Consider the following 23022-nt stretch of genomic DNA (forward strand, 5'->3'; position numbering starts at 1 on the left):
ATTACGCTCTATCGCGAGCGCTTCCGAGCGTGAAAGCAAATAGAAAGAATCATGCAGAACTATGGACACGAGGATTACTATGGAGCATCGAACGATGCATCCAATGTGGAACCAACAAGTAGGGTTCTCCCTCAAGTTCCGAGCGCTAGACCGATGGTGGATCCGCAAGCCGAGGGTGAGGTCGACCCTACCGCGTATCCTCAACCGAAGGAAGCCACGCATAAGATACGCGGCAAGAGCGATATCTTGGAGTATCTCTTCGGCGCCGTCGATCAAGAACTCCTTACCGTGAAGACTTTCTACTTTTTCTTCTACTCGGCCTTCGGTTCTTTGTTTCCGCTTATGGGAGTATATTTTAAGCAAATGGGTATGAACGCCGGACAGTGCGGTCTTCTCATTGGTCTTAGGCCATTTATCGAGTTTCTCAGCGCTCCTTTTTGGGGATCCTTGGCCGACAGGTGAGATTATGTCTGTACTGCCTTCTTACATGGCGCTGTAATTTAGATGAAAATATATGCATTATACATCAACATTAAAAGATTGTCGATCAAAGAGCAAGATTACAGTATTGCCATATGGTTTCGTAAAAAACGTAATATAAAGATCAAATTATGGTAATTTTATTGAGATTGCGAATATATTTTCAAACATTAATTTAAAGTTGCATAAATGTAAATTCAGCATTCGTCACATATTTACACATAGAATCGTGCGCAAGAGACTTTACTCGAGAATAAAGTCACTTAATACATAAAAAATAGATATATATCTTTTTTTATTATGTAATAAGTTTATCGATATAACGATTTTTTTTCGAAAATATGTAACTGCGATTGTTCGATTCGCTTACTGTTAATTTTCCAAATTTTCTCATGCATTTTAAGTAATATATCTATATTGTGTTTATAATTTCTTTTAATAAATAGTGCTTAATCTAGAATTATTATATAAAATTATAGCACATATTTTCCTCTAATTGACAGTGCGGCCATTTGAATGTAGATTCAGAATTACGTGTACAATAACGTAATAAAATCCAGTCTAAATTTTGTATGTGTGTATGTGACTTTTTGTCTTATTCCTTTTTAATATAGAATCATAGTTTCTAAATAATATAATTAAATTTATTATTATTTGTCCATAAATATGATACACACAGACGTATATGTACACATACCAGAAAATTAGCTATATACAACATTACAAATTAGAACAAGAAATTAAAAAAATAAGATAATTAAAAAGATAATGTGTATCTCTTTTTCTTATTTACAGATGGCAAAAAGGCAAACTTATTCTATTAGCTTCTCTTTCTTGCTGGATTATTTTCACTCTACCATTGGGTTTCGTTCAGCCACCACCAACTTCTTGCATGGTTAGATCAAATGATACTTATTATCTGGAAGCATCCAGTAGAGAACAAAGAATTGTAAAAAGATCGACCGATTTGGATGAATTATATTATCCTGAAAATAAAGAAGAGTATCTGGAGATTGCGTCTAACGTCGTCTTTGAAAGATTACGACGAAGTACAGATGATAATGAAATATTAGATTATACGAAAAAACCAAATTCTTTGAAAGAACTTAATATGTTCGAAACGCTTTTTGACGTCGGAAAAAATGATATTACAAGTTTCAATAATGACGGTTCTATTGCATATGATTTGGAAAACAACAGAGTCAAGAGACAAATATCTCTCACGGATAAAAGCAACATGGAAAATGTTAGATATTTAGTACTGGAAGATGATGTCGATTCAGATTCAAAGACAATCGATTTGGAGTCATTGCAAAAGAAAAATCGTCCAGCCGATATCTTGGAGTATAAACGTTTCATGAAGGTATACATAATTTTTATCCTACATGTATAACATAAATATAATAATCGTAAAATCAATATTTAATTCATATATATATATATATATATATATATATATATATATATTTATTTATTTTATATAGAATGAACAAATAATGGATAGAGCAGTTCCAAAGAAAGCTCATGTTCGTACTAAGACACGTGTGAAACCTCCACCGGAAAAAATAATGGTCAAACGAGACGTAGAAAAGAAGCTAACATTTTTGAACAATATCAAAATTAATGACGATGAGGAGGAAAGCGAAGGAAGTATGGATATGCCATTAATGAGAAGTCGCAGAAGCATAAGAACGCTTCATGGCACGATTTTTGGACAGAATCAATTGTCTCCTTTATCAGTTACTTATGCTGCCAATTATAACGAAAAGGAAAATAAAGGCTGGGTGAAACCACTCTTTAGTTCCATAGTTTATAGATTACCGGTAAGTTATACACTTGACTCTCATTTTATGGTAAACAATCTTGGAAATAATAATTTACATCTTTGTGTAGAGAGTAAAAACAGAAACGTAACTAATTAATGTAGCATATTGAGAAAGATCTGCAGATGAAAAATATAGTAATAATACTTTAATAATATGTTGATTAAATATAATTTTAGGATATTCAAAAAACCTTCTTTCTTCTGCTATTGTTGGTAGTAGTCGGAGAATTTTTTTCTGCACCTGCTATAACTTTAGCTGATTCAGCTGTTATCACTTTACTTGGTGAAGATGCTGATAGGTAATATCAATATATTTTTTTAGCTTATGTTTAAGAAGATATGTCTTTTTGATATTTTCAACAATTAATTATTTACGATATTGTAATTAAAAATAAAACTAAAATTATAACTATACATTATTTTTCAAACTCGGATGACAAAAAACTACATAAAATGTATATGTCGATTGCCAGTTACTTTTGCGTTTCAAATTAATCTCCATAATTTTAATAAGAAAATAATTAGAGTAAAAAATAACTGCGAAAGACAGAGATAAAGATTAAAAAAAAAAGAATGTAATGTTAACAAAATTTAAAACATATATATATATATTTAATGGGAAATTTTTTATTTTTTAAACTAAAAAAAGTAAACAATAACATTTAAAACAAAAGCTAAAGTTTAGATTTAAATTCGATTCTATTTTATGAATGTATTATGAATTATAAAGTTGTTTATGTAGAAAAGCAGAGAGTCAATTTAATTTTTTATCATTTAATTATACGCAGTATTATCTTATTATATAATAATATATCATCTGATTATAATAAAACTTAAAATAATGACATTTATTTTATTTTTCGAGATTAAAAATTAAGTCAATTCGAGACTAAATTGTTTCCAACAGACATATCTTCTTGCTATTTCCAGTTTAAAAATGATTGTGTTTGAGATCACATGTTTAATAATCTTAAGATTAATACATTTTACTAACCAGATATGGCCATCAGCGGATGTTTGGAAGTCTTGGATGGGGTTTGGCTATGTTCTTTGTTGGAATTGCTCTTGATCATAGCACTGCATTTCCGGATCACCCTTGTAAACCTGATGAAAGAGAAAAAAATTATACAATTTGTTTTGCAATATTCAGCGTTTTAATGGGTGCCGCACTAATAACAGCGACGCAAATTAATTTCAAGTATGAATCTACTGAGTATCCACAAGTAAGTTTATTTTAATATCCGTTTATTTCAAGCAGGAATATTCTATTACAATAAAATATTCCTGCTTAAAAATTTTACTAAAAGATTCATATTAATTAGATCACCTTCTCAGTTTATAAAGATAAAACCTTCTATTCAACATACTTGATAAATTTTTCATTTTTTACCTTTTCTCTTCTTTAAACAAGAATTTTCTTTAAGCAGGATTCTTACATCAATTATTTATAATCTTATATATATATTTACTATTTAAAGGTTTATGTTTAATATGATAATTTTGTTAATTTAATTTAGGAAGTGATGGGTCCAGCTGAGCCAACGCAGGAAGAAAAACTGCAAAGTCAATTGTCTCAGCAGCTTAATCTTCCTGGACTTCAAGATTCTTCCGCTGCTGTAGATCCTAAACCTCAACCTCCCGAAGGAAAGGTCTATATCAATTTTTATCAAGATATACATATAGTTTATTCCAAGATGCACAAACATAAAATATACGATAGCAACAAATAAGTATCTCATTACGTTAATGTTCACCAACTATTTTTTTTTCTTCTTTATTAGCTTTATATTTAATTTGGTCAATGTCATGTTTCTATTTTAAATTCTATATTAAATTAAAAATTAATCTGTTAAATTAATGAAAATACAATACTATTGTTGCATTAAATTTTTCAATTTCATCTCAAATTTTGTTATTAAACTTTCTCCGAAAAAAATGGAACATAATCAAATTTTACCAGTAGAGTCTTTCCACACTTTGAATTTTTAATCAAAATAAATAGATACACGTATATTTTATTTATATCGAGATTTATAGTAAATCTAAGATTTATCTAGTTTAAATTAGCATTTTATTAATTAACAAAATTAAAATATGCAAATATATTTTTCAAGTTTATTCATCTCGATCGTGTGATCTTGTATGAAAAAAAGTCTTATACTATATTATTCGTATTATAATTATGTAATGACTTTTTAATTTTAGACTAAAATGTTTGCACAAACCACACGAGAAATACCAGAATGGGTGACAGTGTTGAAACAATTCAAGGATTTGAAATGTGCCTCATTTCTTTTCGTCGCGTGGTTTATGGGATTTGGCATAGGATTGATCTTCACTTTCCTTTTCTGGCATCTTCAAGATTACGGTGGTTCACCAACTCTGTTTGGCGTTGCATCAGTAATCAATCACATTTCCGAAATCTTCGCATACTTTTTCAGTTTTAAACTTATTCGACAGATCGGACATGTAAAGGTACACAACTATAAGATTAATCGCTTTCAATATATTAACAAGATAAAGTATTGAAAACAATAGTTTTCTAATATTTTTCGTTTTATTTTCTAAGAAAAAATGCGATTGAAAACTCTTTCTGTGAACGCCTCACATACTTTTGTATACTCAATTGAAAATAATATAAAATATTTATAACTTATATTTCAGGTATTGTGTTTGGGTCTAGGCGGAAATATACTTCGATTCCTTTATATATCTTGGCTTAGAAATCCATGGTGGGTATTGCCCTTCGAGTTCATTCAGGGTATTACACATGCGGCTGTATGGGCGGCATGCTGTAGTTACATCGCCCATAATACACCATCACAGTTACGTTCGAGCGCACAGGGTGTTCTTCAGGGACTTCATCATGGGCTTGGAAGAGGATGCGGTGCGGTAATTGGTGGCATGTTTGTCGCAGCTTATGGTAAATTTTTAATATCCAATGTATGTTTCTATCAAATAATGTATAGTTTTCTGCAAATGATTAATTCAAAACCCAAGCAATTTTATATTATTGCATTTTTTACATGTGTTGATCACGTTTATATATCTATTTAAAATCATTTTATCTGCGGATTTTTAATTTTTCCATTTGTTTTTTTATTACATTTTAAAATTCAATCTCAATCTCTATCTTATTTGTTTGTTTATTTTCCAACAATTCTTGGCTATGTACTCTTTAATTTGTTCTTCCATACTCCTTCGAGATACCCGCTGTTCATTCTGTCTCATCTCCAGAATTTACTTTCTTTCTTCTCGTTACATTTTTGTAATACATTTACATATGTATGCATGATGCGTGTGTCTGCAAGTCTAATAATAAGTTATTAGTTTTTATATAAAGAAATCACATCTAAGGGAATAATTTAAATATAATTTATGTAAATCTTAATTTAATATGTGATGATACATATAGAAATCTTTGATATTAATTTTGTAATGACGATAATGTGTCATGTTGATTCATTTAACATATAAAATAACATATACATATAAATATTCATATTCACATATATTCAATGTACAGGTACGACTGCAACTTTCCGAGCGTACGGTCTCATTTGCATCATTGTCCTAGCAGTATTTGTCTTCATCAATTTCTATAGAAAAGATACTGGTTTTGTATCTGAGTTACCGCAAACGGAAGATCCGCATCAAGTAGCCGAAGCTACTCATTTAGCACCACATGGTGTACCGAGTAATGCTATACCTAGAGCCCTAAGTTCTACCCGCTTACATGAACTAGCTAATCAAGATGCAGGTTACGGTGCTACTTATCAAACTGCTGGTGGGAATCTGGCCGTACCCGGTGCTAATGGAGGTGAGAAACTATTCTATTCGCGATTATATTCGTAATGATTCGGAAATAGAAAGAAAGAATCTCTCTGTCAGAGAATTGAAGAGAAGTTTTTATCGACTTTCGCAGTTAATTATTTTAAGCTGACTGTTTCCTTATTTTCTTCATTCAAACCTTATAATTTTTTATTCGCACAGGTCCTGGCAATCCAACAAACCCATTCTTAAATGGCGGAGGTGGCGGCGAAGGTGGATATAATTACGGTATGACTGGCAAAGGAGAGGACGAGTATATTCGTAGGAGCTTCCAGGTTCAGTAAAACCATTCTAATTAAGACGTCCAGCAAGAGGATGCAATATTTCTATTGATAAAAAAAAAAAAAAAGATAGCAGAAAAAGATTCTTTATATTTCATTGCCTGCATCTCTCCTAAAAGGCTTTAAAAGGCTTCTCTCCAAAACTCACTGAACAAGAAATCCTATCTATACTTTGCCACGAGAATATTAATAAATTCCACTGAGATATATATTATACAGTGAAAACTGATGAGATACTTTCCTGTTTGTGTGATAGATCTACAATGAAGTGGTGGGTAGGGAATTCGATGTCGTAAAACCAACTATTCAACTACATGCCCAACAACCATGCACCAATCCTTTTCATCAACACGACTACGACTGGTAACAACTCAATTTATCGACATATGAGATTTGTTACTTATGATCGATACACTAAAAAAATGTGGACAATTAAAAAAATATTACTGATAAATTATAACATAAATAATAACGTATACATACACAAATTTAAATATATGTATATATACGCACATGTATACACATGCGTGCATGAATTCATATGCTATGTATTTGCGTATATATACATATAAATACATGCGCACGCGCAAAATACATAAATGATGAAGACACACATAAAATGCCTTATTTTCATAGTTTTAAATTATAACAACATATTACTCGATCAATTCGATTGCAATTTTCTTAGCAAAATGTTTATATAAAATAATCATTTATTGCAATTGTTATTATCGCAATGTGATGTTACTAAATCATCTCTAATAGTTGAACTAATGTCAATCTAACATATCTATGATTGAAAGATCTTTTATATTTAAATTTTGTTTTTTTATTTAAAATATGTATTTAATTTAAAATATATTTTTTCCATAATCAATTAATATGCTTATACGATACAAAATCATTCTTCTTTCTTAATTTTTATTGCAAGATTTTAAAATATGTACATCTTCAACATTTCAAACATTAAATATTAGAAATCTAAATATTTACTTTAAAATAAATAAAATTTTACTTCTTTTTTTGGGGGGAGCTTTAATTCGCAAAGTCATTAATTCTTATTTATAGCATAATTAATTGTATCATTATTATCATTAAGAAAGATTTAGTTTTTAAATTCAGTAATAATTTAACAAGCTATGTTATTAAACATTAATGTGCTTTTCTATATATATGCGCGTGTGTATGTGTTATATATGGAGATTTGCGAGCATGCCTATGTATGTGTATGTATGCGTATGTATGTATGAATGCGTATCTCGTCTATATTATACGATATGTTGAGATACGATGTGATAAAATAACAAATATTTGTGGATGAGCGTAAAGAATGAACCAATGTTTTTAATGACGTATTCTATAGATCTACGAAATCTTACGACAGCCTTATATTATCGTCCTCTCACTTGTTTTTTTTTTTATATATTGTTTTCTTTTAACTTTCTAATAGATGTTCACAAATTTTAGAGTATCAGGGAATTAAAGATAAGACTAAATTGATCCAATTAATTGAAAGTGCCTATCGAAAGTTTCCTGATACCCTATGCAATATTATTTCTGTTTTTTAAAACTGTCCGTTCTTTTTCATCTACACTTTTGAATGATTGAAAAGAAAAAAAAAGTTAGTTTAATTCGCGTGAAATAATGTTAACTTCTTAATTTGAATAGATGTTTTACCGAATGTAAGGACTATGAAATAACAAAATACTTTCTATTATTTGAGCGATATTTACTTCTTATACGTATTTAAAATATCATTTTATAAACTATAATATTATCATAAGTCATATATGATATATATCATAAACATATAAAAATATATTAAGATTAATTTTCACTGTCAATTTTTTTTAGAAATTTATAATACGTTCTAGTCTTAAAAATTCTTTCATGTTAGGATTACGTTATTATACGATTGTTTTATAATAGTATATATAAATTATATATAGATATAAATATCAATGCATCTTATGGAATGACTTTTAAGCAACTGGCTTTAAATGGCACTTATTAAAAAAGTGAGAAATGATACGAGTAATCAGTGTTTACAATTTAGCAAAGTGGCTAAATTGCAAACTATCAGATTTACTTTGGAAAAGTAATTCAATATCTCGAAAATACATAAAATGATAAAAGAATCTAGAAAAATTAATATATACGATAATAAATCCATAGTCTGAGATTTTATCTGAATGAACCGCATTTAGATCAATAGAAAATAAATAAAAGTTTATTATACAAGATTGCAAAACTAGAAGGCCTGAAAGATTAAACTTGACGCGACGAATGCGTTATCGATACTGTAATCGATTCACTATTCTATTGGCGATAATTAAAAAAAAAAGAGGATAAAAATAAATTAATTAAGAACAATTACTTGTAAATATTCTAGAATATCATAGATTTTACTATATATCACACTTGTTTTCTGTTTTTAAACAGATTGTTGATCGTTATTTCCAAATATCCATTTAAAACTTCTCTTTAGAATCTATTAAATAATATATACTTTTATTATATGTATAAGATATATGTTGTGACAACTGTGTATATTGTTGAAAGAAAAAATTGGAATTAGTAGTAAAATACAGACACACACATACATATACAAATATATAAAGATTATAGGAGTCCCCCAGAAAAATTTCTTATGGAATCGATATTATAATATCTTCCATATATAATTCCATAATTAGCATCGGAAATAAAAATCGTTTTTAATTTTACGCTTCTACGAAGAAACTCATTTACTCAAGGCACACGATAAATATAATAAAACTATGTAACGTCTCTACCGAATTCTAAGATAATTAAACATACAAAATAATAAATAATATGTAGTATTTTCTAAATCGTACATATTGACCGATAATGAAAGGATTTAACTAACAAACTAACAAAACTATTATTAGCAATTTTCTAATCGTGATACTCTCTACATATATATATATTTGCGATTGATAAAACTTTATTTTTTATCGAAAAATAATCTCCTATTCCTCTTTTTTCCTTCAAATCATTGATGGTTAAAGTACGCTTTATGAAATACTACACACACGTGTGTAATGCCACAAGTGATATTTCTTGTATCGGTCATCACACGCAATATCAATGTTTCACGAATAACTAAATTACACAATGTTATAAAGACTGAAACAAAATGTTTTGTGCATGCAGTGACCAATCCAAGAAAACACTTTAGACACGCATATATATATATATATATATATATATATAAATTATATATATAGAGCACCAACCTCTCGCACTCTTATGTAACGTATGATAATTATCAATTGTGTATCTATATATACATATATCGTGTATGTTAGCAAAGAAATTATGCTGTAATAATTAGACTCGTATCATGAAAATAGAGCCAAAGTATATGGCTTTTACATAGACTTCTGAATATCTTATGGGGTTGTTCATTTTATGAATATTATATCATATATAATTTTTCATATAACATGTTAATTATTTTATATATTTAATATATGTTATATTATTGTTAATAGCTCAATTTTGATGGTATTTACAGACCACATGTTAATGTCGTTATTTCTCCGTACGTAAATATTAAATTTGACTGGATTGATTTCAGTTAAAATAGATTAACTTATATTAAGTTGATGTAACATATAATCATTCGATTGAACAATTTATTCAGAGTAAATAACATTCATTATATATAACATATAGATTTTGTGAATTGTTAATAGGAAAGAATTGTTAGATATTTCAATAAGTATGCTTCTCTCAGACTATCTTTTAATATTTGTCAAAGATCAAAGTATCATGTATTATATCAATTTTTACCCCACAACTCATCTAAAGGTATAAATGCTATCTTTGGATGACCACATATCACAGTTAAAATAGAATTTCAAAGATGTCTCTAACTGAAATCAGTTAAATGTAATCATAGAAATTATATATATATATATATATATATATATATATATATATATATATATATATATATATATAAGAGAAACACAACTATGTAAAAAAAATTGTATTATTGTAATCCCTTTTCTAGGGAAACATTTAAAAAAAAAACAGGTAAATTTTCGAGAAGACGGTATAAACACAGCAAGTGCAGAAAAATTTATATGTAACAACATATCATAAAACATCGTGCGTAAACCTAATGTAGCAAATATCACGGATGCTTATAATTAAGAACAGTTCACTTGCACTTATAATTGGTATTTATTATTCCCATTGATTGCCATATTTATATTAATGCTTTTTAATTTTAATTTTAATTAACAACTTGCATCCTCGATCCATGAAAAATGATCAATAATTTAGACTGCATGTGCGTGTGTGTGAGAATATAAATATCAAAGTAAATATACATATTTGAACACTAGTTTCGTTATCGTTATAAGACAAATTTCTCAGATTTGTAAATGTGTTATTTCAAAAGAGTTTATAAAAGTAAAACAATAAAACTAAAATGCACATACACACACGTACAAATCAAAGTACATCATTTACATTTTATTGGATAATTGTTATTTTATTTTATACATGTGTAATGAAAGTTTTATCTTAAAAATGGGATATTGATTAATTATTAATGTTTGGAAAATATCAATATGTTCGTTCCTACTCGGAATAATTTGCCCCAGGAGTCGTAAACTAAAGACCACATAAGCACGCACGATCACGTAGGGCAACGACGCAGGTATAATGTTTAGAAAAGAAAGTGGTAGGTATGTTTACATTGCTCCGTCATGAGACTTATCTATCACCTCTCCAGAGAGATGCTTGTAGTATCCGCGCTCGCGAATACGGATTATGAACTGTGTTAATAATTAAACGAGAAACAGTGTTTGTCATAACAGTAGCGACAAATTGATGTGATTTTATACGTGCTGGATATTATATACTCTTGATACCGAGTCGTATCAATTTGTCGTTATCGTTATCGAAGCGCACAATATTTTTAAATAAAATTAAGATACCGAAGAAACACACACATTATTACTACGATATCTGAATAACGCGCAAACAAGAATCTAATTTTATACAGTCTTTATTTGCCGAGAAGAACGGTGATTATTTTCGTTTAGAGTATATGAAATGAAAGTACAAAAACAAGATTTATATAAAATTGTAATCACGGTGACGGGAATATTAGTGCAACGTTCGTTACGTCTCTACCGAGTGTGCAACGTCACGTGGCGTTCTCGTCTACGAAGTCTTTCACGAAAAGGGCTGTTGAAGAAACTGCGATTCTTAATAAATCATTTGGACTTACGTATGATTGTAAAATGCTTCAATAGAGGATTATTCGCCGATGATCCGGATATTATCTGCGTTGGATACAATGAGATCGTGCGACGTGGTTTGCACAACACTGTGTATGTTGAAGCTATAGTCAACAAATACAAGATGTTGTACGGTAAGTAAAAGAAATATCTTATATTTATAAATTGTGCGATAATATATATATATATATAATTTATTATTGGAATTAATGTACATACACATGAATACACAGAGTAACTGTTTAGTATTAATTCCAATAATAATAAATATAATTTTTCACATTCATATATACAATTTTTCATATGTGTGTTTGTGTGTCTCATATATGACTTTCTGCTCTGAATTGAGAAATGCCATTAAAAGTAATTTATCATTCATAATTTTTATTTAACACCTGCGATATTTCATTTTGGTATTTAGTGATGATGTATTTACAAGATTCCTTGCAATTTTAATCTTTTAACAGATTGGAACAATTTGAAGTCAATTTTCTCTTAATTTATTGCTAAACATTGTACGTGATAATAAAAGAAAAAAAAAAGAAAAAAAAACGAATACATATAACAAAACAAATAACAATAAAGACATTAAATTTTCGTTCAATAATGTTTGAAATACAAAAATAATTGCTCAATATTACAATATATTAAATTCAATAATATTTGAAATACAAAAATAATTGTATTGTTCAATATTATATTATTCCACATATGTACTTTTATAAATAATAATTTATAAATTTATATTAATTATTTTAAAATGTTGTTAAAATTTTTGTTTCGATTAATTCTGAAATTTATAAAATTATTCGATATTTTTGTCAAATACTTAGACTTGATTTTGTGTGTGTGTGTTACATAAAGAATATATGTTTGCATAAAGAGATAAAATTAAAGTATGAAATTTGAATAACTTTATCAAATGTAAAAAAATAACATTATATTAAGCCTTTGATGTATATAAAATATATATAAAAATTAAAAATAATAATTATATTTTACTGAAACTTTTTGAACGTTCTAAATAAATGTATATATATTTTATGTATACAGTATTCAGATGTTTTTTTAATTTTTAATTTTAATGTAACAAACCAATTTGATATGATAATTAATTATAAAAAGTTACTTAATTTAAATATCTGAAAAAGGCGCAAGACCGATCGAGATAAAAAAAAAAAGTCCTGGTAGTTTCATAAAGTCTGATTATGCTGGCTGCAATCAGTATCTTTTATGCCGAAGCCAGTAAAGTTCAACACTGTGATATTTCAATATTTTTGTTTATAATGAATTTAACGAAAGCATTACAATATTAGCGTTGAACTTTAACAGTTTCGGCATAAATTACCGTTACAGCCCGCGTAATCAGCAGGTTGAATGCTATCTCGAAACTTAAATAAGAACGATATATACTTTTCTTTCGAATGAAATTTCATTTGTACAAGACCTGCGAAAGAAAGTAAATGGTGTCACGGTAAATTATCAAAATGATAAAAAGAAAAACTTACACAAATTACCGCAAAACTGATCGCAAGATAGGCTTCGCTATGTATTTTGTATATTCTATGCTACGGTAGCATTGCTACGCTACCTCGCGCATCGGGCGCCACCGATATTCAAGCCAGCTCTAAATTGCGCGCCTTATTTACTGGGGCTGATCGCCCCAGGACGATTACTCCCCTTGCACAACTGCGCGATATGCGTTGCGCAGTAAATAAGGCGCGCAATTTAGAGCTGGCTTGAATATCGGTGGCGCCCGATGCGCGAGGTAGCGTAGCAATGCTACCGTAGCATAGAATATACAAAATACATAGCGAAGCCTATCTTGCGATGGGGAGAACTTGCGCCGGGCAGTTCGGCCGAGTTCGGCGCCGCTCGGAATAGCTCGGAGCTTGAATTCACCAATCACAAGTACATATAACTATACGTACTTACGAGCCTATTCGGAAGAAATTGAAGATCGCATGCCGATCCTGATCTATTTCCAAACTTTTCCTCGTCCATTATCGGAAGAAAAAAGTCATCTTTTCTGCGATATCATTAATGTTCTCTTTAGGCATCTTATATGTACGGTATATTTATTCATATTTACATGTATAAATCACTGTGATTTGAATAAATATTATCATCGAGGACACATAATCAGTTTATATTATCTGCAAACAAACAAAAGAAAACTACATCAAGTACACTTTCGCCTATACATGTTCTTGAAATAATTAATCTCAGACAACATGCACAGACATACAGACATGTGCTGTCTGGATTATATTAATAATGAAATAATGAAAATAAATATTACCAAAATGATTACGTATATATTCGAGACGAGTAGCAGATTTCAAAAAATTTGATTAAAAAGTATAATTAATTAATCGATCGATCACGGTTTCATGTACTTTCATGTGCAAAAAAAAGCGTCTTCACTTAGATTCTAGAAAAAATGTTCAAATGTCGGAGTGTGCTCGAGAATGCTCGATGTTACCTTCTCGATCCTTCATTTCTTCTCATCCTGCTCAACCCTTCCTCGTAGAATGTAAAATCGCGTAAAACGCAACGTATACCCGTACACCGCCCTACCCACCGCCTACCACCTATCTACCACCCATCACCCATTACCCCCACTACTGCCACTACCTAATGTAGGATGATGCAGGATGGAGGGGCGAGGGGTGCCGTTGACAGTTCGCAGCGCCTTGCTGCTTGCGGCGTTACTAGCGCCAATGACGTATATAGTACTTTCACACACACACACACACACACACACACACACACACACACACATGCACCACGCACGACGCACACATGTACAAACAGTAGGTTCAAATTTATAGAAACTGTACGTACAAAAATCGTATTGATTGAATGGTGTACCTTTCGGACATTTGTGCAGCTATACGTGTCGAAAAACAAGGAATCCTCCTGTAAAGTGGCATAGGTCGATCGCGTCTAATAAAGTATGTTTTCAAGTGTGTAACGATATAGAATATAGAGTGTAGGGGACTGGGCCGAGGATTAGGTTAGGTTGATTATGCGCGAAAAAACACGGCAATGGCGCTGCGGATTTTCGGGATGCCAGAATAATTAAAATCAATGCAATACATAAGTGGTGTATTATAAGCGCGCGTTCACTTATTATCGCTTGTGTATTTCTAAGTTTCTTTTAAGTGACAGACACGCATCATGTCAACTGGATTAACGTTTTTAAATAACAACCAACAATCGAGTCAGACAAGTACGAGAAACGGCTCTATTGATTTTCATGATACTCGTAATATCTCGTGTATTTATACGTTTGATTTTGCAGAATGCAACGCACCTATGATTCCCGCTAATGGTAATGCATTGTTGGAAAATTCGCAGAGTAGTAATACAACCTTGGTGAGTTGACATTGAATTTAATAATTCTAGTACTGTCAAGATCTCCCTTCCCACCCTAATATATATATGTATATATAATATAATATGTATATATATATATATATATATATATATACATATATATATAAAATTATAAAAAGGATTTATGCAATATAAAAAAAACCTTGTTATGTAATAATTAAAGAAAAATATTTTATTATTGATAGAGAAATATAATAAGCCCAGTATTAGCTTGTAATATATTGGATAGCAATTATAAGTTTGTACATATATGTACATCTATTTTATTACACAAATATACTTCAAATATATATATATATATATATATATATATATATATATATATATATATATATATATATATATATATATATATATATATTCCAATTTTGGTTCTAAAACTTGAATAAAATGTAAATTTATTTAGTGGAATGCAATTGATAATTATTCTTTAGATTCATATAGTGAGTACACAGTGCTAATAAAATACAAGTTTATGAGAAATGATATTAATTGTTTGCAGATGAGTCAATCCCATTCAAATCTATTAATGTTCAAGGTAAAGGATTATATATTCAATATAAGTAAAAATATTACAATGCAAAAATATTGTCATGCAATATATATTATTCTTATGTCATTTGTCAATTCAACTTGTTGTGTACTTTAGTTCTTTCTCTGATATATATGTATATTAGTTGTCTTTAAAAACTCTTTTTAATCCTTATGTATTACATTAATGTAGAGCAAAATGAAGAAAAATATTATATAGATTAAAATTGATGAATCAAAGAGACAACAGAAATTAACAAGAAAGAATACTAGATTAAAATATTAGTATATGATTATAGAAATGATATATTATAATAGACTTTGACATTTTGATTATAGATTATGATTAACAATAACTTTGAAGCTAGCATAGTATCTAGACTACTATTTTGCTGAGCAACTTTATAAATCACAATTAATTTATCAGGCAAAAAACAATCTGTTATGACTATCATCTTTCTTTAATTTCTTTAGTCATAAAAAGGATTTATTCTTATATCACATATAGATACAATATTTTTACAAAATCAAAATATAAAAATTTGTGAAATTTGTAGCAAATTCTGTTAATTTACATCTCTGATTTTTTATAATAATATAGTACAAAACTGAAAATAATACAAACAATGCAAAATCCATAGAATTATTAATTTGCTTATGTAGAAAGCATATAGCCGCAACTATTATCTTAAAATTATTTTACAGATGGGGCAAGGAAATTCACCAAAGTCTATTCTTAAAAGAACATCGGAAGTAGATCCAGAAGGTCAGTAATACACATACACATACACACACACACACACACACACACACACACACACACACACACACGCACGCACGCACGCACGCATGCACACACACACACACACACACACAGGGTGTAGACAAACATATGGAACTTGCTTCAAGAGTGGATAGAGGACACAAAAATAATTAAAAAATACAGAAGATGTTTGAAATGGCTACCTTCAGCTTAAATCCAAGCATAAGAACAAGCAGATTGAACAAATACTTGGAATTTTTAAAAGAGTAAGGAATTCTATGATACATCGACTTACATGCTTGCATTCAAGCTGATTGTCATTTCAAACATTTGTAAAAGTAGGCAGCTGAATCATATATATGGCTGTAACTCTAGAATGATGTAAACTATAACATATGTTTATAGAAAACTTTTTTGATTATTTTTGTGTTCTCTATCCGATCTTGAACCACACCCCACATGTTTGTATACACTTTGTATGTACAATTAGTATATTTGGTATAATTTGTATATTTATTTTAAAAAAAGAGTCAATTTGATTTATATATATTCTATTATGTTTAATATTTAGTATTACAACAATATAATTATATAATAATTATATAATTTTGTTTTATTTTTTTATTAGATGTTAGCAGTGCGAAAAAACGTCATAAAAATCCACAACCGAAAAATGCAGTATGTGCATTAAACGAGCTAAAAACTGGAGCTACGTATAAAGTGGTAGGACAAACTGGACCTACACACGCTCCAATATTTACAATTGCGGTACAGATTGATGGACAGACGTACGAAGGGAAAGGACGTACCAAAAAGATGGCAAAACACGCAGCTGCTGAACTCGCTTTACGGAATATTATTCAATTTAGAAATGCGCCCGAGGTTCATCAAGCTATTAATACTTGCCAGCCTGTTGTGCCTGTCGAACCGGATTTCACGAGCGACGTGACAGAACGTGATAATCATCTTGTCAATGCGTTTAAAACATTAACACAGGAGCCAAAGAATACGAATAAATTTTTAGATAAAGGTCCAGTGGCGTTGATCAACGAATTATATCCGGGAGTTATATATAACTGCATATCCGATAACGGAGAAAGTTATGCAAAGTTCACGATATCGGTAACTATTGACGGAGAAACGTTTGAAGGAACAGGCCCAAGTAAGAAATTGGCGAAAGCGGCGGCGAGTAAAGCCGCATTAGCGAAATTGCGAAACGTCCACAGTTCTTCGTTTTGTATACCGTTACCTGTTCGCATTTTGCCGAATTTTTCAAATTCCGCACATTGGCAAGAACAAATGACTTTACCGCAAATGCTAGCCGATAAAATTGGCAAGATGGTAAATCAGAAATTCAGCGAACTTATTCAAAGCAAACCACAACATGCACGGCGTAAAGTTTTAGCCGGTATTGTGCAAACCAAAGGATCAGACGCGGAACTGATATGCGTCACCACTGGTAAAGCATAAACTTGTTTCATATTTATCTATGATATTTCAACAAAACATATATTAAAATATTTTCCTTTTTCTTTTTTCCTTTTTCCTTTAACATATATCTATTAAAATATCTTTTTTGGCAAAAGGTACAAAATGTGTTTCGGGCGAGCATTTGAGCGTTAGTGGTGGTGCTGTGAATGATTGTCATGCGGAAGTGGTAGCACGACGATGTCTCTGTGAATATCTGTACAAACAATTAGAATTGCACATCGAGGATAAAAGTGCAGAATCTATTCTCGAGCCAATTAAAAAAGGATTCAAATTAAAACAAGGCATCCAATTTCATTTATATATAAATACCGCACCTTGCGGTGACGCGAGAATTTTCTCGCCTCATGAAGAAAACGAATCCATAGATAAACATCCCAACAGACGAGCTAGAGGTCAATTACGTACCAAGATAGAATCTGGCGAAGGAACTATTCCTGTAAAAAGTAACGAGGGTATTCAAACTTGGGATGGTGTACTAATGGTATATATTATTTGTATGAAAGTTACATTTTAATAATAAGTTAATAATAATAAATTTTTATAAAAAATGTTTCGACTATTTATTAATTATACTTTTGTTAAATTTTTTAGGGTCAAAGACTGCTGACGATGTCGTGTTCGGACAAAATAGCTCGGTGGAACGTACTTGGTGTGCAGGGTGCACTTCTAAGCCACTTCATCGAGCCAATTTACTTCCACAGCATTGTTCTCGGCAGTCTTTTGAACCCGAGTCATATGTATAGAGCAGTCTGCGGTCGTATCGAAAATACTATTCAGGGCTTACCACCGCCGTACAGACTCAATAAACCGTTAATGAGTCTAATTACATCTTCCGAAGTCAGACAACCTGGAAAAGCACCTAATTACAGTGTCAATTGGACGATTGGTTCGTATCAAATATATATTTTCAATTTTTTTTCAGGTTAAAGTATATTTATTATAACAAAACTTATTGTTAAGATTATTTAACAAACTTTTTTCTTGTTACACACTAGGGCAGTGCGAAGCCGAAGTCATAAATTGCACAACTGGTAAAGATGAATTGGGAAAACCATCTAGAATATCTAAACAAGCATTCTTTAGAAGATTCTTTAATCTCTTAAGTAAACTTCCAACCATAGATGATGTTGATGAGAATCATTGTCGCCATTATCTCGACGCAAAATGTTCAGTACAAGATTATTCGGTAAGTCATTACATCTTTTATATATATAATATAATAATTATACATGTGTAAAACGTATGTCAACGTATGGTACACATGATATTTCGTCTATTTTTTCTTTTTCTTTTTTTTTTTTCTTTTTTTTTCCCCTCAATAGCTTGCCAAGCGTCAATTGAAGGATGCTTTCGTGAGAGCGCAGCTGGGAAGTTGGGTGAAAAAACCGATTGAGCAAGATATGTTCGAAGTCGATATCTGACTAAATCGTAATAGTAGTAACATCAAGAGAAATAATGCAAAAAATCAAGTCACAGAATATGTAGTTCCTAGTGCAAAATAGATAGCTCGTTCGGCGTGTCATAATATGGCAGAATTTGGTATCAGTAAAGCATAAATCGTAGGATTTCGCGCATGTATTCTTAATCTTGCGCATTATGATCTCAATATATTTATCGTGTTCAAAGTATATTACGAAAAATATTTATAAATATTAACAGTTTTGTTCTCTAAAGTATAGTAGATAGAAAAATGCACCAGAAGCTTATATTATTTTGACCTATCAATAGCGATAGTTGATAAAAAGTTAATTCATTCATTACACATATCTATATAAAAATTTCTCAATATTAATATAGTTTGTATGTATGTGTGTCCGCGTGCATGTCGGCGTATTATTGCTTCTTATCATTGAAACTTTTCAAAATTTTGGTGCTATTTGCAACAGAAGTAATTGAAGTATTTAGTAAAAACTAATTTTTTTTTATTTAAATTATTTTCTTACTCAAAATCGTAATTTTGTCATTTTACAGATATATTCGTACAGTTTAGTCTATTTAATATTTATTATATTTATTAATTGTTTCTGTAATATAAGCAACTAATTCTGAAGGAACGGTTTCGCGAATATAATTTTGAATTAAAATATAGTTTAAGAAGCAACATTAGTGTCTTATAATATGAATGCATTGTACCTACGATATTCCCAGATAACATTCCATGCCAGAAATACGCAAATTTTATGACTAGTCTAGCAATTCTTTTCGATAGGATTGTATATAATTTGTTGATTGATGTAATGCATTTAATAATATATATATATATATATACACTTATAAGCGTGACACGAACATCGTGTATTATTCACAATAAACATATCTGCATAAGTGTGTATGAAAACTAGTCTTTATGAATCAAAATCTTGCGTATTTCTGTTCAAAAGTATCTAAAGTTTAAAACTTTGTTGTCCATAAATTAGAGAATGTTATTTGGGATCTTTTTGTAGGGCATTAGATATTATAGCAACGAGTTAAGTTGCGACACATTTTGCATCCTCAATGGCTGTGATTGGATTCAGATCTGAAAAATGGATCTTAATCATAAAAGATACCAACTTCGTCGCAAAGTTTAGGCGAGAGAGGCGGGACAGAATTTCTTATCACCAGTTTCAATAATGTATATTAATTTTCTGTTATATAGCGATGTAAGCGTTTTCTCGTTTATCCGTTTTACTTTCGCTTAGAATTAATATTATATTCAGAAATCTAATTACACTAGTTTACAGCTAAAAATTATTTTAAACCAGACAAAGTGCTTTTTTTAGATTTTTGATTGCTGAAAAACGATGCCGCAAACCAAATTTCACCAGCATGTCAGATTTCCAAAATAATTGAAATTGAATGTAAAAAAATGGCTTTTTTGCGATATTTTAATTTTTTTTTTTTTTTTTTTGTAAAAAAGGTCAATGTTATTTTGAAATTCTGACCAAAAGTCATGAACTTGTTCATCTCCTATAAAATGCATTTTTTGCATATTAAACATCAATTATTTCGAAACCTTGATGTGCCAGCATCGTTTCAGGATCCAAAAATCTATAAGCAATACCTTGTTTAGTTCCAAATAATAAAAAAAAAATTTTTTGTAAACTAGAGTTATTAGCTTTCAATATATGTGTTTCTTATAGCAAAAAAAATCATTACGATTTAAAGATATTGCATTAAAAAAAGATCTTTTTAACAGCAAATTAAGAACGAATCGCACGTGAGATATAAATTAGAATTATACTAACTGTCTGCAACTGTCCGCAGCCGGTTTAATGTGGTAGTTGGTTAGTCCTTTCAATGCATATAAATAAATATATAAAAATTAAGCAAATATGTAGAAGTGAGGGAGGATGATATATAAAAAAAATGATAATAATTACTTACGCGACGTGTATGATTGCATAGTTTTTCAGATGATTAAGTATTAATAGTATATTTAGAGAATCCTAAGGTCATTGCCTCACTGTGCCAGTATTATGATTAATGCAATTCTGCCGTAATGACACACTGCCCGGTGCTGGTCCAGTTTTGCATAAAGAACTTATTTGATTTAATTTACTATAAAGCGAAAACACCAAATATATTTTTTTTCCTTTAGAATTATTCTAGGTTATTATTAGAAAACATTAAGTATGATTTTCTCTGATAGGTATATTCTTTATTTTCTGGGTAAAGTCTTATAAGAAAAGAGACGTTAATTATATATAAGTATGTTGCATATGCAATTAATTTTACGATAAGTATTACGTGCAACGCTTTTTTTGTATTATACATTTTATGTTTCTTTTATATAGTAATTTAATTATATTTATATATTCGAAATGTTTTTATTTTTAAATTATATTAAATTATGTACGACATCACACATCCGAGTACAAAGTAGCTTATTTTCTTTCTATATAAACATAGGTATTCAAATTATTCTTCTCTTGTGCGCATCCGACAAACAGATTGTAACATATACAATGAATAATTTGGCTCGCGTATGTTGGAGTTAATATGTGATATCAGAATTGTATTTATGCACCAACGAATTTTGCTTTATTTTTTCTGTCTGTTTTCTAATAAATATATTTAGTGAAAAAAAAAAAAAAAAAAAAAAAAAAGGACGATACAGAGGTTTCGATACATGGCGGCAGCGAAAATGAATGTATATCTGCACTATATTGCCCCGAATGTAGAAAATTGGAAGAGTTATCGTACCATCTATAGAAAGAGTGTTTTAATATCGCGTTTAACGATACTACACATACAAATCATTTTTCACACAATCTTCGGGTGCGATTAGAGAAACGGTATTTGCGTTAAAAGTGTTCTCTGTTATTTATTAAAAGTTAAACAAAGCATGCTAGTAGAGTCTCCTCAAATTGCAAGCGCATTATCTGTACAACATACATATGGAAAACAAAAAAAAAAAAAAAACAAAAAAAGGACGATATAATACTATATTTTACATTCACATGATATTCAAATATTCTTTCTCCATAAATAGTACAATGCCTTTTCTTACCATAATGTATAATTCATAGAATTATATAATATTTACTGCTCTAATAGCGTAAACCGCTCGAATTTTATGTTTATAAGATTTATAATAGTTCTATATTCTATTTATTTATTTATTTATTTATTTTTTTAAAAGCTCAAAATTACTGTACAATTTATAAAATATTTACGTGTTTGTATTCTGTAAAATATTTATCTTAACTCTTATTATTTAATTGAAAATGTATTTGCAAGATATTGAAACTATTATTCTTTTATTCTATATTCCTTACGTTTTTATTCAATGACAAGCGCAAAAAGATATTGAGCATATAATTCGATTTTTTTTAAATAACAGGTTATTTTTGCTACATTTTTGTAAATTAAGAGTTTCTAATTATTAATTAAATATACTGTTAATCGATCGTAAAACTCTTTAATAAAATATTGTCAATCTCGAATAAAATGTACAGAAATAATTACAAAAACTTTCCATACAGAAAATAGATTGGAGGTTTTTGAAGATAATATACCTGTTTAAAACTAGCGATAATAATAATCTTGCTTTCTCAGAAAGAATGCACATAAAGAAAAAAAAATAGAGAAATTGTTTAATATATTTATGTATAATAGCGCTTGTTTAGAAAGAAGAAGGAATAAGAAGATATA

The 23022-nt window shown here is 29.6% G+C and overlaps 2 protein-coding genes and 1 long non-coding RNA gene across 14 annotated transcripts; 2 read left to right on the forward strand and 1 right to left on the reverse strand.

Moving 5' to 3' along the window:
- Positions 1–51: 51 nt before the first annotated feature.
- Jef (major facilitator superfamily domain-containing protein 6 jef) lies at positions 52–10365 on the forward strand. Of its 2 annotated transcripts, none has more exons than XM_072902758.1 (11): positions 52–458; positions 1276–1843; positions 1965–2303; positions 2483–2604; positions 3303–3528; positions 3823–3954; positions 4511–4780; positions 4970–5228; positions 5832–6125; positions 6299–6411; positions 6674–10365. In XM_072902758.1, the coding sequence occupies exons 1-11, from the start codon at positions 52–54 to the stop codon at positions 6782–6784; spliced, it is 2841 nt and encodes a 946-aa protein (XP_072758859.1). In that variant the 3' UTR covers positions 6785–10365. The 2 variants fall into 2 exon arrangements, with proteins under 2 accessions (XP_072758859.1, XP_072758860.1); XM_072902759.1 differs by having other exon boundaries at positions 6299–6364.
- Positions 363–14321, reverse strand: LOC140671456 (uncharacterized). 5 transcript variants are annotated; one of them, XR_012047741.1, is made up of 5 exons: positions 14185–14321; positions 13631–13855; positions 11690–11803; positions 3300–3409; positions 363–493 (listed from the first exon to the last, which is right to left on the reverse strand). It is a non-coding gene; the product is annotated as an uncharacterized lncRNA (long non-coding RNA). The 5 variants fall into 5 exon arrangements; XR_012047740.1 differs by having other exon boundaries at positions 13635–13855; positions 14185–14319; XR_012047743.1 differs by lacking the exons at positions 13631–13855; positions 14185–14321 and adding exons at positions 5412–5617; positions 13208–13306 and having other exon boundaries at positions 3300–5278.
- On the forward strand, positions 11128–22266 carry Adar (adenosine deaminase acting on RNA). 7 transcript variants are annotated; one of them, XM_072902760.1, is made up of 9 exons: positions 11128–11833; positions 15007–15080; positions 15604–15639; positions 16338–16398; positions 17024–17854; positions 17982–18367; positions 18478–18772; positions 18882–19072; positions 19209–22266. In XM_072902760.1, the coding sequence occupies exons 1-9, from the start codon at positions 11512–11514 to the stop codon at positions 19305–19307; spliced, it is 2295 nt and encodes a 764-aa protein (XP_072758861.1). In that variant the 5' UTR covers positions 11128–11511; the 3' UTR covers positions 19308–22266. The 7 variants fall into 7 exon arrangements, with proteins under 7 accessions (XP_072758861.1, XP_072758862.1, XP_072758868.1 ...); XM_072902763.1 differs by lacking the exon at positions 11128–11833 and adding an exon at positions 14477–14934; XM_072902765.1 differs by lacking the exon at positions 11128–11833 and adding an exon at positions 14477–14656.
- The last annotated feature ends 756 nt before the right edge of the window (positions 22267–23022 follow it).

This window comes from Anoplolepis gracilipes, chromosome 11 (assembly GCF_047496725.1).
Source record: "Anoplolepis gracilipes chromosome 11, ASM4749672v1, whole genome shotgun sequence".
NCBI lineage: Eukaryota > Metazoa > Arthropoda > Insecta > Hymenoptera > Formicidae > Anoplolepis > Anoplolepis gracilipes.